Raw genomic sequence first — 17,309 nt, forward strand, 5'->3', positions numbered from 1 at the left:
TTGGCTGAGCTCCAAATGCTTCTAGGGTCAAACACAGTGTCCGCGGTGGGTCAGGGCATAGCTTGGCAATCTACTCACCCCCCGCACCCACCCCCAGAAGCGAAAGGGAAAACAATCCTCTGACTCTTTTACATGTCACCCTATCTTTACTGAATGCTGCAGATAGACACGATGCTGCAGCCGTCAACACCAACATCCTCACTCCCCCCCTGCCATGGGTGGCTGATGGTACAAAAGGACTGGTAACCGTCCTCGTCATCAGCCTATTGGCACATGGGGCAGTAACCATGCTGACTAGCATCCGTCAGGTCGATCAAGGGCGCCTGGCCCTAATTTTTTCTGGTGGATGGTGGATGGTGCAGTATGGCTGGTAACCATCGTCATCATAGCAACAGGGGGCTGAGCTCCATCAGCCCCCACCCTTCATGTGTAAAGAACAGATTCAGTTGCCCCTGGACTAGCAGAGGGATGCTGGGCTTCTCTCCTACACACTGCTTAATGTCCTGTCTGGACTATCATAGCAGCTGGAGGCTGCCTTCCACTCATTTCTCACTAACAAGTCACCATGTCTTTTTATTCCTGCATTCTTTATTACTTCATCACACAAGTGGGGGGACAATGCTACGGTAGCCCAGAAAGGCTGGGGGAAGAACGGAATCAACAGGTGGGGTTGTTACAGGAGCACCCCCTATGAATAGCATACGGATCATAGTTTCTGCAGGATCTGACACAGAGCAGCTGTGCTCTCTGGTTCTATGATACAGTGGTTATCTAGTACACTTGCCTATATTCTAGGCAGGACTGATTCTATTTTTAGATACCAAAAAGGAGGGATTGACTCAGGGAGTCATTCCCAATTTTGGCTTTTGCGCCCCTGGCTAAGAGCAGCCAGGGGCACTTATGACAGCAGCAAATGGTACAAAAGGACTGGTAGCCATGATCATCTTAGTTCCAATTTATGGAAGGGTTTGGATGGTGCAGTATGGCTGGTAACCATCTTTGCTGTCATGCAAAAGCAAAAGCATGCTTCTGTGTAGCGCTGCTGAATCGCCTCTGTGAGCGGCATCTAGTGCACATATGGTGAGAGTCACAAAAGGCAAAACAAGCTCCATGATTGCCATGCTATGGCATCTGCCAGGGCAATCCAGGGGAAAAAGGCGCGAAATGCTTGTCTGCCGTTGCTTTCCCAGAGGAAGGAGTGACTAACGACATTTACCCAGAACCACCCGCGACAATGATTTTTGCCCCATCAGGCACTGGGATCTCAACCCGGAAGTTCCAAGGGGCGGGGGAGGCTGCGGGAACTATGGGATAGCTAGGGAATAGCTACCCACAGTGCAACGCTCCAGAAGCCGACGCTAGCCTCGGACCGCGGACGCACACCACCGAATTAATGGGCTTAGTGTGGCCGCGCGCAATCGATTTTATAAAATCTGTTTTACAAAACCGGTTTATGCAAATTCGGAATAGTCCCGTAGTGTAGACGTACCCTTAGAGGAGAGTCTATTGATAGAGATTCTCTAGGTTTTAGTCAGGAGGAGAGGATGGAAGAAGATAAAGTATGGGCCAGATCAGATGAGAAACATTCACATAAAAAAGAATCTGACACGTCAGAAAAGGGCAGACAAATAAACTGTGACAAGTTTTTAAAGTGCTTCTACACAAATGCTAGAAGTCTAAATAATAAGATGGGTGAACTAGAGTGCCTCGTGTTAAAGGAGGATATTGATATAATAGGCATCACAGAAGCCTGGTGGAGTGCGGACAATTAATGGAACACAATCATTCCGGGGTACAAAATATATCAGAAGGACAGAACAGATTGTATGTGTGTGTGTGTGCGGAGGTGGGGAGTGGCACAATATGTGAATGAAAATGTAGACTCAAATGAAGTAAAAATCTTAAATGAATCCACACGTTCCATAGAATCTCTATGGATAATAATACCATGCTCTAATAAGATATAACAGTAGGGATCTATTATTGACCACCTGACCAGGACAGTGACAGTGATGATGAAATGCTAAGGGAGATTAGAGAGACTATCCAAATAATTGTGGGAGATTTCAATTATCCCCACTATATGACTGGAAGTTAGCTAATGTAACGCCAATATTTAAAAAGGGCTCTAGAGGTGATCCTAGCAATTACAGACCGTTAAGTCTAATGTCAGTACTGGGCAAATTAATTGAAACAATAGAAAAGAATAAAATTGTCAGTCACATAGAAGAACATAAATTGTTGGGCAATAGTCAACATGGTTTCTGTAAAGGGAAATCGTGTCTTACTAATCTATTAGAGTTCTTTGAAGGGGTCAACAAACATGTGGACAAGGGGGATCCAGTGGACCTAGTATACTTAGATTTTCAGAAAGGCTTTGATAAGGTCCCTCACCAAAGGCTCTTACGTAAATTAAGTTGTCATGGGATAAGAAGGAAGATCCTTTCATGGACTGAGAACTGGTTAAATGGCAGGGAACAAAGGGTAGGAATAAATAGTAAATTTTCAGAATGGAGAGGGGTAACTAGTGGTGTTCCGCTAGGGTCAGTCCTAGGACCAATCCTATTCAACTTATTCATAAATGATCTGGAGAAAGGGGTAAACAGTGAGGTGGCGAAGTTTGCAGATGATACTAAACTGCTCAGGATAGTTAAGAGCAAAGCAGACTGTGAAGAATTTCAAAAAGATCTCACAAAACTAAGTGGCTGGGCAACAAAATGGCAAATGGAATGTAATGTGGATAAATGTAAAGTAATGCACATTGGAAAAATAACCCCAACTATACATACAATATAACGGGGGCTAATTTAGCTAGAATTAATCAGGAAAGAGATCTTGGAGTCATCGTGGATAGTTCTCTGAAGACATCCACGCAGTGTGCAGCGACAGTCAGAAAAGCAGAAAGGATGTTAGGAGTCATTAAAAAAAGGGATAGAGAATAAGACGGAGAATAACTTATTGCCCTTATATAAATCCATGGTACGCCCACATCTTGAATACTGCATACAGATGTGGTCTCCTCATCTCAATAAGATATATTAGCGTTAGAAAAGGTTCAGAAAAGGGCAACTAAAATGATTAGGGGTTTGGAACGGGTCCCATATGAGGCGAGATTAAAGAGGTTAGGGCTTTTCAGCTTGGAAAAGAGGAGACTAAGGGGGGATATGATAGAGGTATATAAAATCATGAGTGGTGTGGAGAAAGTGAATAAGGAAAATTATTTGCTTGTTCCCATAATATAAGAACTAGGGGTCACTAAATGAAATTAATGGGCAGCAGGACTATAACAGGGTTTAAAAGAGAACTAGATAAATTCATGGAGGTTAAGTCCATTAATGGCTATTAGCCAGGATGGGTAAGGAATGGTGTCCCTAGCCTCTGTTTGTCAGAGAGCGGTGATGGACAGAGATCACTTGATCATTACCTGTTATGTTCACTCCCTCTGGGACACCTGGCATTGGTCACTGTTGGTAGACAGGATAGTGGGCTGGATGGACCTTTGGTCTGACCCAGTAAGGCCATTCTTATGTTCTTACGTTCTTATTTGTCGTCTGTCTGGGAAAGAAGTTAGTTATGGTGCCAACATGTTACACTCTCTTGGATGGATGGGCAGAGATGAGAGATTATTATGCAGAAAGGCACTTATTAGGTTCCATCAACCAGTTGTGTGACCTATAGACAACTGCAGAGGAGCAGGAAGCCATGGCTGTGATAAAAATGGCAGGGACTCTGCGATCCCCATTTCCCCCCAGATCAGTAGGATTCTAATCACTGATGCCTAGAACATTACTTGACATTTTGGAATTGAGCAGATGTTGCATTCAAAAGGTATTGTGTTACATACAGAGACACAGAGAAACGATGTTGCGTGCCGGCTCAGCCAATTATAAGTGAATGGAATGATGCAACAGTTAAAAGAGAGATCCAGATATTGGAATTTAGGAATTGGGTTTTAGTACTGGACATTGGGGAGCTGAATATGAAATTACATTGATGGTAACAGTACATTATATAATTACACTTGGAGGTCTATCCTATTATCTGACTCGCATTGTTGAATAACTCAGAAAATCAGCTCTTTGAATTCTGTACACACATACGGAGTAACTAATTCTGAAAGCTAAAGCGTGATGCATTGTGCTGGAGTTCAAGACCTTTATGCTAGATCAATATTTTGAGGGGACTCGGGGACAAAGATGCCTTTAGGAAGCTGCCTTGAACTGAATGTTCTCCAGATTGGTACCACAAGTCATCCTCCTTGAATGAGGAACTCACAAGAGTGTTGTGTTCTATAAAAGTGACACTTCAACAGAAGCAAAGTCAAAGCACTATTGAATAACAAATACATAATGTCTTGATGGATGGCTATCTACTAATTATTTCAGAGCAGGAGGCCTTGCAGTGCAGACACCAGTTTATCAGGGTGAACTCATTGTCTGAATTTATAGCACCTGAAGGGCAATTGTTCAAAACGGCCTCAAAAATATGTTTTTAAAGAGTATTATTTTATTAAAGTGCAGATGAATAGTAGTGAAGCAATCACTTCCTAGAGTCTTGTCCACTAAAATAGCAAGCAGAGAATCCACTGGCTTTCTAATCACTAAAGCTTGTGAATATAACCCCAATGCAGCAATAACTATTAAAATATTAATTAGGTTTCATGTTAAATTGGTGATTTCAAACCCTCTTCTTTATTATTTTTCCTGCAAGTTCAGTGTAGGTGACTTCATACAGAGGACCTGGTCCAAGATTTTTTCAAAAATAGGAATCTAAAGTTAGGCTCCTAACTCAGTAATTTGGCACCTAAATAAGTGGCCTGATTTTCAAAAGTGGTGAAGTAAAGAGCAGCTGAAGAAACTCAGCACTTTTGAAAATCAGGCCACTTATTTACGTGCCAAAATATTGATTTAGGAGCCTAAACTGAAGCACTTCTATTTGAAAATTTCGGGTCTATAATGGATCACAAATAAATTACAGCTAGATTGCTCGTGTGTTTTTCCTTCCAGTTTGTAAACTGTAGCCTGGCCATTTTGAGGATGAAATAGAACTACTTATCCAGGTCCACTGTTTGGGTAGCCACAGTTTGCTGACTGTTCCAAGAGGATGTTCCCCACTCTTTGCCTTTCGCTATAGATTTTGATCTGGTTCATCTAGCTACAGTCATATATTCTGTCCCCATATATAAAGTTAAACACAAACAAAAAACAGTGGCTGGGCTCTTTTTAGTTTGTTTTTAAATATTATTTGTATCTGATAGCATCCAAGATATTCTGAGTGCCTTCCCAACAAAGACAAGGCCTAATCCTAAATCTCAAACTGTTTACACTCTAAAGGCAGGCAGGCAAACAGACAAAAAGACTGTTGTTGGGGGTCTATGTACAACATCTAAATAGAGTGGTCAAAGTGGTATTTGGCTACATCTTGGGCTCGATGCTCTACATCAGAATGACAAAAGTGAGGTACAAGAGGGAGTTAAACATGGGGTGTGTGTGCGTGTGCGTATGCGTACAAATATGCCAACTCTTATGAATTAATCGCAAGAGATGAGATTTCTAAGTAAAATTAAGTCTGACTAATGATCTCGCGATGGAACTCTGAAATGTCAGGATTTCAGCTGTCTGAAAAAAAAAATCCTGATATTTGAGAGTTCTGTCCCGAGATCATGAATCAGGCTTAACAATTTTACTTAGAAATCACTGTCAGTCAGCTGCCCAGAGCTGACAGTGGGAGCCACAGCCAGCCAGAGATGACACCAGGAGCACCTCTTCACAGGGAGGGAAAGAAAGAAAATAAATAATTTAAGAAATAATATAAGTTTCACTGTTTGCATTTTTACATAGTTTTTTTCTTGTCAGGACTTTTTCTTTTTCAATTTTACTTTTATTTTTATATAGAATATAAACACAACCAAACAAAACATATATACATATATATAGGATGGAAATAGCATATAAATAACAAAATTTAACATTCATTATTTTCAAAACCAGAAAAAACAAAAACACAAACAACCCCCACCTCTGAACCGATATAGGTCATGCAGGACATCAATTATTAAAGTCACTAAATAGATAAATAAGTGGGAACATAATCTCTGAGTATCGGGGACTAATATATGGCTGGTCCGAAGGTAGTGGGTTATCTCAATTGATTGTTCACAGTCACTTGAGTATCGGGGACTATTATATACTAAACTGCAAAAGTATGAAATAGTTTCATGTGTGACCAGACATCCTCATATTTTTTCCCAAGCACTTCTGTTTAGACAGTCATTTTTTCCATTAATGCAGTAGTGGAGAGCTCACTAAGCCAGTTTGCATATGAGACAGGAATTGCGGATTTCCATTTTCTCAAAATAACTTTTTTGGCCACTAAAATAGGTACTGCAATCCACTTCTTAATGTTAACTGGTAATAGCAACTCACCCAGCATCCCTAAGATACACAAGCTTGGAAAAGAAAAGATAGCAACACAAAGTTTTTGAGAGAGCACTGAATCTGGTGTTCCAGAATACATGCATTTTTTAGGGCCGCCCAGAGGATTCAGGAGGCCTGGGGTCTTCCCCCCCGCCGCCAAATTGCTGCCGAAGACCTGGTACTTCGGCGGCAGGTCTCGGGGCAGAAGGACCCCCCCGCCGCGGGTCTTCGGGGCACTTCGGCGGTGGGTCCCGGAGCGGAAGGACTCCCTGCCGCTGAATTGCTGCTGAAGACCTGGAGTGGAAGAAGCTCCGGGAGGCCGGACCCCGTGAGAGTTTTCCGGGGCCCCCAAAGTGAGTGAAGGACCCCGCTCCAGGGGCCCCGAAAAACTCTTGTGGGGGCCCCTGTGGGGCCCAGGGCCTGGGGCAAATTGCCCCTCTTGGCCCCCTACTCTGGGCGGCCCTGCATTTTTTGACAAGTATAGAGGATGTGTGAAAGGTTGGCATGTGGCTGTTTGCATCTCCAACATTCGCTGCGTATTGCTTAGACTTATACAAATGTTATGGAGTCCAGTAGTGCCCGTTTAAATATCTTGTTCTGGAAGAATCACAGGGATAAAAAACTTGAAGTATCTTTCATATTAAGTCAGACATCCTCCCAGGTTTCTGTTGTGATCGTTAAGGCTAAGTTTTTTCCCCATTTTTCTTTGAGACGGAAATGGAGAAGGTACTGCAAAGCATTAAGCCACCTATAAGTAATTCCTACCAAGTGTCTTTTTTTCCTATTTCTGAACATGCTCTTCTAAAGGTGAGATAGTTGAAACAGACCAATGGTCCCCAATCCTTGCATGAATCCTTGAGCATAGTTGCTGAAAGAAGGAACTGTGAGACAGTGGAAGCTGGTATTTGTTACTCATGTAATTGAAGGCGGACAGTCTATCATCTTGTAATCCTTTTTCTATGCAAATTGTCTTAAGCGTGGAGTTGGCCTAGGGTTGTTCCATTGTGGTACAAGAAGAGACTAGTAAGATTGGATGTTGCAATCGTCTGAAAGTGTTGTAGGATGCCCCTTGTAGATACAAAGCTTTGATTTTGCCTTAAAGGTGTGGGAAGCCTCTTTAGGTACATAAAAGAAGAGAGGGAACCAAATGGCATAACTAAGCATTTTTTAATTTCAAACCAGGCCAGGGTGTATACAGAGCTACTAGAGGGGAACCATCTCACAATAGGACACATTTGGAATGCTAGATAATATATATACAATATATATACAATACAATAATATATACAAATCTGGCAACCCCCTCCAGGATTTTTTAAGGGTCTTGTGTGGCAAGTGTGGTTGTTCTTTATCCCATTAAAATTGCATGATAAGCCAATTTATTAGAGCAAAGAGTGAGGGAGAGACCTGGAAAAGCAATAGGCTAACGATAGAAATCATTCTTGGACAGATATTCATTTTGACTATTTCTAGTCTCCTCAGTAAGGATAGAGGGAGGAAATGCCATTCCTCTACATCCTTGGAATATATATATATATATATATAAAGAAAATTCCAAGGATATATATATATAGTCCATATTTATAGAAACATTTCTGAGAGGATTAGGACAAATTTTAATACCTAAATAAGTTATTTCCTTGCATATTTGAAATGGAAATGGAAAATGCTGAAACGGAGAAGGATCTGGTCTTTTGGATATATTCATTGCTTGTGATTTATTCCAGTTAAAGCAAAAACCAGAGATCTTTCAGAAAATGTCAGCTACATTCAGTAATGATGGGATTGATGAGGACAGTACAAAAGTACAAAAATGTCATCTGCATATACACTGATTGCGTATGCTTTCCTATTTATAGTCACACGTGCAATGGCTGAGTCCTGACGTATGTACATTGTAGGTGGCTCGAGAGAGATTGAAAAGGAGGGGTGAGAAGGGACAGCCCTGACCCTCTTTCTACTTGAAATGTGGGAGAAATAATTCCATTAGTTGATAGTGAAGAAAGGAGAGAGTTGTATAATAGACTGTCCAATTCAGGAATATTGGTCCAAATCTGATTTTTTTTAAAGACAGCCATTAGGTAAGGCCATACAATTCTATCAAACACCTTCTTGCATCTAGACATAAAGCTATGGAGGGAACATGTGACATCTGAGCTTACTGGATCAAGTGAGTGATATTTCTCATATTATCAGCAGCCAATCATCCTTTAAGGAAAGCAAGCTGATGTGTGTGTATAATTGGTGATGATGGTGTTCTGTTGTGTCACTAACATTTTGCAATCTATGTTTAATAGAAATATGAGATGGAAGTCACTACAAGTGCAATCATCTTTGTTGTTTTTGAATATTAATGAAAGCAATTCTCATGTCATCAGACATGGTTCCTTTTTGGAATGTTTCAATGAAGGCCTTTGAAAGCATAGAAGAAGCATAATTACAAAATGTTTTGTAGAAATCTGCTGGAAAGCTATGTCTCTTGCTGGAATTCATATTTTTAATAGCCTGATTGTTCTTATGTATTGTGAAAGCTTTGTCCATAAACAGCACTTGTTCTGAAGTTAGGATATAAAAAAGTAGGCCTTCAATGAAATTATCAAATTTAATAGACTTAAATTGGTTGTCTGATTTGTATAAAGCTTAACAGAATTGCTTAAATTGATTATTTATATCTATTGCTTCAAGAATGCCAATGCCATCTTGTAATAAGGAAGAAATATTGTTGTGACCTAGTTCCATCTTAAATCTTCTGGCAAGTAGTTTACCTGCTTTATCTACCCTGTCAGAATATCTTTGTTTGACCCTCTTGAGTATAAATTCTACTTGGCTGGAGAAGCATTCATTATATTTATATTTGGTGTTGATTAGAGAATGTGGAAGGTATTCATTATCTGTGTCAGTCTTGTGCATTCTCTATAACTAATCTATTTCCTTGGCTAGCACCTAGTAGCTTGAGTAATTTTTTTCTTCTTTTGGGAGGCATATTTTATGCATTCACCCCTTTCAGTAGCTTTCAGAGCTTCCCAGAAGATGGTATTTGAGGTAACTGAGCGCTTGGTTTCTTGAATGAAGTTAGAGATGACTCAATCAATTGGGGAACAAAAATTTGCATTTTTAGTGCGGTGTTCAGCTTCCACCTAGAAGACTTTAATCAGATATAATCAGTGTCTATGGTAAGTATAACTGGAACATACTCTGAAATTCATATATTATCAATAATTGCTTCAATTCTGGAGCAGAATTATCAATTCTGGAGTAAGATGAATATACTATAGAGAAATATGTCCAGCCATGCTCCTTGGGTGTCTGAATCTCTCTATACCCTTTAAACCAAGTTCTTTCTTTAATAATGAGGGTTGGTCTATTGTACTTTGAGAGCTGGCTCTCATGTAATTGGGTTTGTCCAGATGTCTATCTAGCGTAGTATTCTGATTGCCTCCCAGAATTACAGGATTTTTTTTTTAATTAGAAAGAATGTCTGCAATGGTTTTGGAAAATTCAGAATTACCTCCATGTGGATTGTAAATGCTTTCTAGAATTAACCTTTCTGAGTTGAAACAGCCTTCAAGAGGAACATATCTTCCTTCAGGATGAGACCAAGACTATATATATTGAAAAGTTATACTTTTATGAATTAAGATGGATGTGCCTCTGCTTTTAGAATTAAATGATGAATGATACACTGTACCTACCCACATTGTCTTGACTCTATCCGCATCTATTTCTGGTAGATGAGACTCCTGCGATAAAGCTACTTGACACTTTTTTGATCTGAGGTGTCTCAGGATTTTTATTCTTTTGGAAAGTTAAGTCCCCTCAAATACCAGGAGCACATTTTAAGAAAAATCATGGCATAGTTTTAAAAGATCACCTTATTCTAAAGACACATTTCCCCATTTATGTTGTAAAAATCACACCTCTAGGACATGGTCCATATTTATGTATATTAGATAATGGTTAGTTCTGAATGAATTTATGCCTTCAATTGGGCCTTTTAGGGTGTCAGGTATATAAAAAGACTTATAGTTAAATATCATGCAACTTCCAAAGTATATTTATAAGAGAAAACAAAACAAAAATAACAGACTTAAAACAAGCCAGTGTGGGCACATTCAGATCTCTGATTGCTTCAATGCCATCTGCTCCTCCCCTCCCTATGTTATCTAATAATAGTCTAAACATCTCTAAATGGAAATGTATTTTAAGTCAAATATTACTCTGTAAATAACATTGGGTATTCTAAGAACACACATAATATATTCCTACATACAGAAGTTTTCATGTATACATACATACACATATGTATATCATATACACACAGACTCAGAACATGTAAATTTACAATTGATTTGACAAAAAAATATAAATTAGTACAAAATCTAAATATGGAAAATACATTTCATATTCATAGTATGTCAAATGCCCTGCACAAATTGAATAACTAGTGCCATTTAAGATTTAGGTGCCCATCTACTTTACATGTCAAGAGAATTTACTGTTCCAAGGGACTTGTGGTTACCATAACACAATCCACCGGTGGCTGAGCTAGTGAAGAGATTCTATCTAGCAGTGCTAGTTGTGTTCATTTGTGCAGATAATACTTCAATCAGTAGATGGTGCTCTGTCCTCCAGCTTAGTGTTAAATCTATGCATTGTAGTGCTATGCACATGATGTTATTGCTCAGTTCCAAAGGAAATCAAGAGAAGAATTCAGCTTAGCTGGTTATCTGCTAGGTGTTGGAAGATTATATAAGTGAATATTACCATATTTACAAAGATATACAGGAAAACAAACCCATTTTTAAACTTGTTGAGGTATGCATTTTATGATAAAAAAACCCATTCTGCTACTTTTAGTCAAACCTGCTCTTAGGGTACATCTACGCTACCCGCTGGATTGGCGGGTAGCGATCGATCTATCAGGGACCGATTTATTGCGTGTAGTGTAATGTAGACGCGATAAATTGATCCCCGATTGCTCTCCCGTCGACTGCTGAACTCCAGCTTGGCAAGAGGCGGAAGCAAAGTCAATGGAGGAGCTGGGCCAATAGACCCTGCGCTGTGAGGACGCAAGGTAAGTCGAACTAAGGTACGTTGACTTCCGCTACACTATTCTCGTAGCTGAAGTTGTGTATTTTAGGTCGATTTCCCCCCCGGCCCAGTGTAGACCAGACCTTAGTGTTTGGAGTGTCTGCCAAGCTTTAGAGGAGGATTTGCAAAATCTTTCGAGCCTGCTAAATCCATAGTGAAGGTGGTTGGGTACTTGCTGTATCTGATGTTGGTCTCCCTCAGGATTTGCTTTATGCCATTGAATGCAGCCTTCTTTTTTTGAGCTTAGCTGAGAAGTCAGAAGAAAGAGAAACTTTGTGGCCTTGTACATAATGGTTTCAGATTTTCTGGAAGCTTCCATTAACCTTACTCAAACACTGAACTTCAGCAGCTTGAAGATAATGGGTCTGGGCTTGTCAGTCTCCAGTCTTCTAGCAAAAGGTATTTGATGTGCCCTTTCAATACTAAATGGGGGCTGCTGGAGGTCCAAATTAAATATGTCAGGGAGCAATTTCTGAAGAAAGCTAATGATATCCTTCTCCTCTAGACCTCACCAATACCCAGGAAGCAAAGGGTTTTTCTTTGAGATCTGTTTTCTAAGTCATCCCATTTTTCTTCCAGTTTGTCTAGTCTCAGCTTTAAGAAGGCAGTTTCTTCTTTAATTTCACTGGTTTCAATGGCATTCTTTTGTAGCTCATTTTCCAAGTGACCCATTTGGGATTTTACATCACATATATTTTTAGAGAGGCCACAAATGTCTTTTGAGATTGAATTCAGTCAGTCTGTGAGGAACTCTTTCAGTGTCACAATATCCTGTGCTAGGTTCTGCAGAGGCCTTGTGGTCCTCCCCCTTCAACTGCTTGGGTGATTCAGTCTAAGGTCTTTTGTTGCCCCTCATTTTTTCATTGGAATCCATATTCAACAGTTTGAAGCGTATCCACGGGATTAATTGAAACTTCTATGACAGAAACTTATTGCCAGTTTGCTAGGAAATTAATCAGAGAAAAATTGATATGTGGGTAGAGAGGAGGTCTGGAACTAGACCGCCACCTTTCTCATCAGTACCATGCTAATGCCCACACCCCCCAACGATCCCCCGGTCTGGACCTTTTCAAATCACCAACACAAATCAATTTGACTCCCATCCAAATCTCTGTGGAGCTTTTCTCTCTCTACCCCACTGCCTTTCCATCTGTGCTATAGGGTAAGTCCTCCAAGAAGTGTAGCAATGCCGTACTTCCTGCATATGCTTCATGTAGTCTTTGGTTTCCCAAATGACACATTTTCCACTGGGGCAGAAAGAAAGAAATCCAGGAGAGGTCAAGACTAGATGATTAAGATGGTCCCTTCTGGCCTTAAAGCATCAGGGTAATCTGATTGTGGGTCATGAGACATTTTGCTGACATTGACCGTCCGCAGGCATGGCCCCCCGCAGCTCTCGGGAATAAAGTCTATGAGATAGGGCAATCTCAGGCTGAAGCTACACAGAGCAGTGGGAAGTTAGCTCATTTCTGTACATAGTTCCTGTTCACGATAAAGGCTTTATCCTGATACTTGTAAGCTCATGAGTAAGATACTATACAGACAAGCAGGAGGAGCCACTTTCAGTGGGCTCCTGATGAGCGTGTATTGTTTCTGTGGAATCTGATCCTTGGGACAGACTTCGTCCATTCTCTTCTAATGTGGAATTTGCTGTAGTCACAACTTTTCCTCAGCTTCCAAAGCCACATTGTCAGTTTTTGTGGGCAACCAAGCTGAGATGCTAGCTCTCTAATGGATCATCTGAGAAGATATATGTCAATATTGCCCCAATGCGTAAGCACTAGCAGCAGTGACCATGGGTATGCTAAGACAGGAGCAGTAAAAAGAGCTCTTTTCAAATCTAAAACCACTAAATCATACTTGGCCACTGAAATGGTTTCCCTTTCTTGCTCAACCTATGCAATGGTTCCACAAGATTGGCAACCCCCCAAATAAACCTATTTTACAAAACTCTGCATATCTGAGAGTGTCTGGGGAAGTAGCTAGTTCTGCACAGCCTCCACTTTCATTTTGTCAATGGAAATTCCCTCCAATGAGTGTGTGCTTGAGGTTGATTACCTCTCTTTGGAACAACTCAGATTTCTTTGGGTTCAGCTTCAGACCACTGGTAGATGTATCAAAAGTTCAAAGGTTTTAGCATGCACTAAGATATCATAGCAATCAGGCTGAGAGGCATTCCATGCAGTATCCACTCCATAGCCTCTCAAACGTGGCCAGCACATTACACAAGCCATTCCTTTAGATTGTCACAGGCCTTGTCCTCTATGAAAGCAGTTTTCCCCTGTCTTTTGCCTCTGCTTTCACTTGCCAATACCCACTTTTAATATACAGTATGGAAAACCAGACTGAACCTGTTACAGCATCTAGGGTATCATCTATTCATGGTAATAGAATCTGATACTGCTATCTGGACTATAGAAAATGAAATCATTTTAAAGGATTCTTATCAAGGTTTTGTAGCCAATTTATTTATGTACCAGCATTTAACTAAACTGCTTCCCTTAAGTTTTATATTATTGCCAATTTCCCTTGTTTTACAAACCAAATTTAACAATTTTTCCAACTGTTCAAGAATGTCATGAACCACATTAGGATTCCCTTTTTGATCATACATAGTAGATATAAATCTGTACCCACAAGGCTCCTGGTGGATCTCATTGGTGGCTGCTGCTTCTTCTGTTGGACTGCTGTAAGGAAAGGTTCAAGTTCTGAGGCAAATCTCACAGTCCAAGGGTCTTTGGCCTCCTTTCTCTGATCTTGATCTTCAAGTCCCAGGCCAAGTATGCATCTATTAATTAACTCATCACTGATTTTTGCAGATATGACAGGAGTACAGGTTCCCTGAGTTCCTCTGCCAGTTCAGATAGGGTCTCTTCTTTCCTTCTCCTTCTAGCTCTTAGCTGTGTCCTGGCCATCTCAGATTGATAGCTACCTCTGAACTGCATATCAAGAGCTTGTACCAGATCTGGATCAAGTAATCTCTTTTCTAGGGGTAAGTTCTGCAGTACCATCAGTGCTGGGCCACCTTCTGCCTGGAACCCTGCCTTTTGTCCATCTTCACAGCATTCATTTAGGCTATGATGATGAACTGAGCCAAATAAGCCTCTTTTAGGGAACTTTTCCCTTTCTGAAATAATACAAAAGCCTACTATTTATGAGAGGAATCCCACCTATTCTATCTGGGCCTGCGTGGGTTATAAACAGGTTAGATACTGTAAATGTCCAATCTTACACAGGTTTTATGGCTGGTCCAATTCCCCACCCAGAAAGAATGGATCGGGAATTACTTCCCTACTCCCACTATGGTCTGTGATTCTTTGAATTCCTCCTCCAGATTATTTTTTAGCTCCTTAAGTTCTTGCTGCAGCTCATCATTGTTAGCAAGTTCCAAGTTGTCCAAAGCTTTCTTGCTCACCATTATTTCCCGGTACAAGGTAGTTAGACCAAGGTTGCTGGTCATCTAACTAATCCAGACAGAGAGTTTTGTGATTAGAGAGTTTCAGTCACTCCCAGGAAACCTCCAGATATTTCTTTAATTCCTTTTGTGAAATCTCCAGCTTTTGTTTAATTCTTGTTTTTGGTCCTGCTTTTAATTCCATTTGGTCATCTTTGATTTCTATGAGCACCTCTCATTTGTTCCAGTTTACTTCAACCAAAATATCAGCTCACAATTTCCCTCCATAGAGACTTTATCCAACTACTGGCACCAGAGTTACCCCTTTAGCTCAAGCAGTTAGCCAAGATTTGGGGCCTTGCTGAGTTCTTTCTATTAGGAGGAGAAATTGATTACATGAATTACTTATTTCTTTGGTGCAGTCTTGTTTATTTATAAAGAATGCGCATGAAGTCCAATTAGCCTGAAAGAAGAGTGATTAGTACACCTATCAGCTTTAACCAGTCTGCAATTGATGACAGCCATTAACACCCTCCAGAATAACAGTATTATAGTGATGTGACTGTGACATTATACTTCAGTTAACAATTTAATAACACATGTAATCTTAGTCCCTGTTTCCAATTACTATAAAACTTTGTCTAAAAATGTCTTTTGGATCAAAAATATCTCCTGCTTGGCATCAGCCTCCTAATGACATTTTTGACACTTTAAAAAAAAACGTGCTTGTCTCTTTTGAAATTAGCTATATGTAAAAACAAGAAGATCAAACCAGCCAACACCCAGCCATATCTGTGTGTATTGGTTCACAATAAATATTTTCTTATTCTGAAAACATAATAATAAAGCAGTTTAGAAAAAAATGTAAAGCTAATTTCCCAGTTAGTTCACCAGAAGAGTTTTATAGTATTTTCTCCTTGAATTGAAAGCACTGATACAATATTCAGTGGCCTAAACTCTGTGGTGCATCTCTATGTACTGTAAAGGAGTCACTGCAGGGTTAAATTTAGTACATTTTCTCAGTTAAGCAGTTGGTTAAGATTTTTATTACTTTTAAGATGGAACACATGCTCTCCATTCCCATGATCAGCCCTTCTGCACCTGTTGCAGGCTGAATTCATAGTCCTACTGAGGTCAGTGGGACTACCCAAAGTGTATTAAGTTAAGACTATGTGTACGTTTTTTGTAGAATTCTGGTCTTACTTAGTGTCTATAATTCTTACCAGTATTATGCATGGCACTGTAGGCTTAATTTTACAAACATTTTTCAAATTTGGTATTCACTAATTCCAGTCTGACCTGGTGCAATAGAACATCTTCTTCAGTGTACTCCGTAATTCTGGACTTCGGAATGCATAAATCATAGGGTCAATGATGCCATTGCACAAGATGAGTGTAGCATTCACATGGAAAATGGTCATGTAGCAAGCACAGTAAGGGTTAAGTGGGCAAAATTTCATGAGGAGGATGTGAAGAAGAAAGGGTCCCCAACAGCAAAGGAAAACACCAAAGAAAATAGTTAATGTAATAGCTCCTTTCAAGTTAACTCTCTGGGGACCTGCACTGGTAGGCAGTGAAGCGATCTTTTTGGCATGAGATCGTGCAAGCAAGAACATGTGGATATAGAGGCAAAATATAAAAATTAACATAAAAGGAAACAGAATAGTGAAGGAAATGACCGTAGCTGTTTCATGGGAGAAGATGGTCATAGCAATGCCACTCCCCGCACAGAATGCCCAAATTACTGCCAGGATGATTAAAGCACGATTCAGTGTCATGATGTTATGATACTGTAATGCAAAAAATATAGTTATGTATCGGTCAGCTGCAATGGCTAACAAGCTGAAAACTGACCCCAGCAAAGACAGAACAAATAAAGAATCCATGACATCATCTATCTTGGTCTCCAAGTCTCCTCGAGGTGTCAGATACCCCATTTTGCATAAGATGATCAAGGTGTTCTCCAAAGTTTTGTACAGACTGACCAACATATCTGAAACTGATAAACTACAGATAAACAAGTACATGGGCAAGTGGAGATTCTTATTCTTGATCACAGCTATAAGGACAAGTAGGTTCTCCAGTATTCCAGCAATGGCAATTGTGAAAAAGACTTCTTCTGGTACTACAACCTGGGTGCAGTCACTGTTCATGGAGAGATTACTGATATTTTCAAATGAAGGAATGCGTGTCTGCCCTAGGAGTCTCATTATTTGAGAAGTGCTATCAGGCCTCATTTCTTCTGCTTGTAGAAAAATATGTGATTACTCAGGCGTGACTTCACTGAGACACCAACCTGTCATTCAGATAATCTTTTCTGTGGTGAAGCCTTTCTGGTTCTATCTTGAGCAATTGTAAGACTTAAGCGAGATGTATTCAGCAACCTATGATAAAATGTACAGAAAAGT

At 40.2% G+C, this 17,309-nt stretch overlaps 1 protein-coding gene across 2 annotated transcripts in view; it reads right to left on the bottom strand.

Annotated features, from left to right (window-relative positions):
- The window catches only part of MC2R (melanocortin 2 receptor), a 79,762-nt gene that overhangs the window by 45,256 nt on the left and 17,197 nt on the right, over window positions 1-17,309 (bottom strand). The window contains exon 2 of one of the 2 annotated variants that reach the window (XM_045005126.1): window positions 6,800-17,285. The exons of the other annotated variant lie outside the window; for it this stretch is intronic. Coding sequence (XP_044861061.1) covers window positions 16,185-17,138 — 954 coding nt within the window. The 5' untranslated portion in view covers window positions 17,139-17,285 and the 3' untranslated portion in view covers window positions 6,800-16,184. Of the gene's footprint in view, window positions 1-6,799; window positions 17,286-17,309 lie in introns of those variants that run through there. 2 annotated transcript variants of the gene reach the window in all.

Source organism: Mauremys mutica, chromosome 2 (assembly GCF_020497125.1).
Source record: "Mauremys mutica isolate MM-2020 ecotype Southern chromosome 2, ASM2049712v1, whole genome shotgun sequence".
Lineage (NCBI taxonomy): Eukaryota > Metazoa > Chordata > Testudines > Geoemydidae > Mauremys > Mauremys mutica.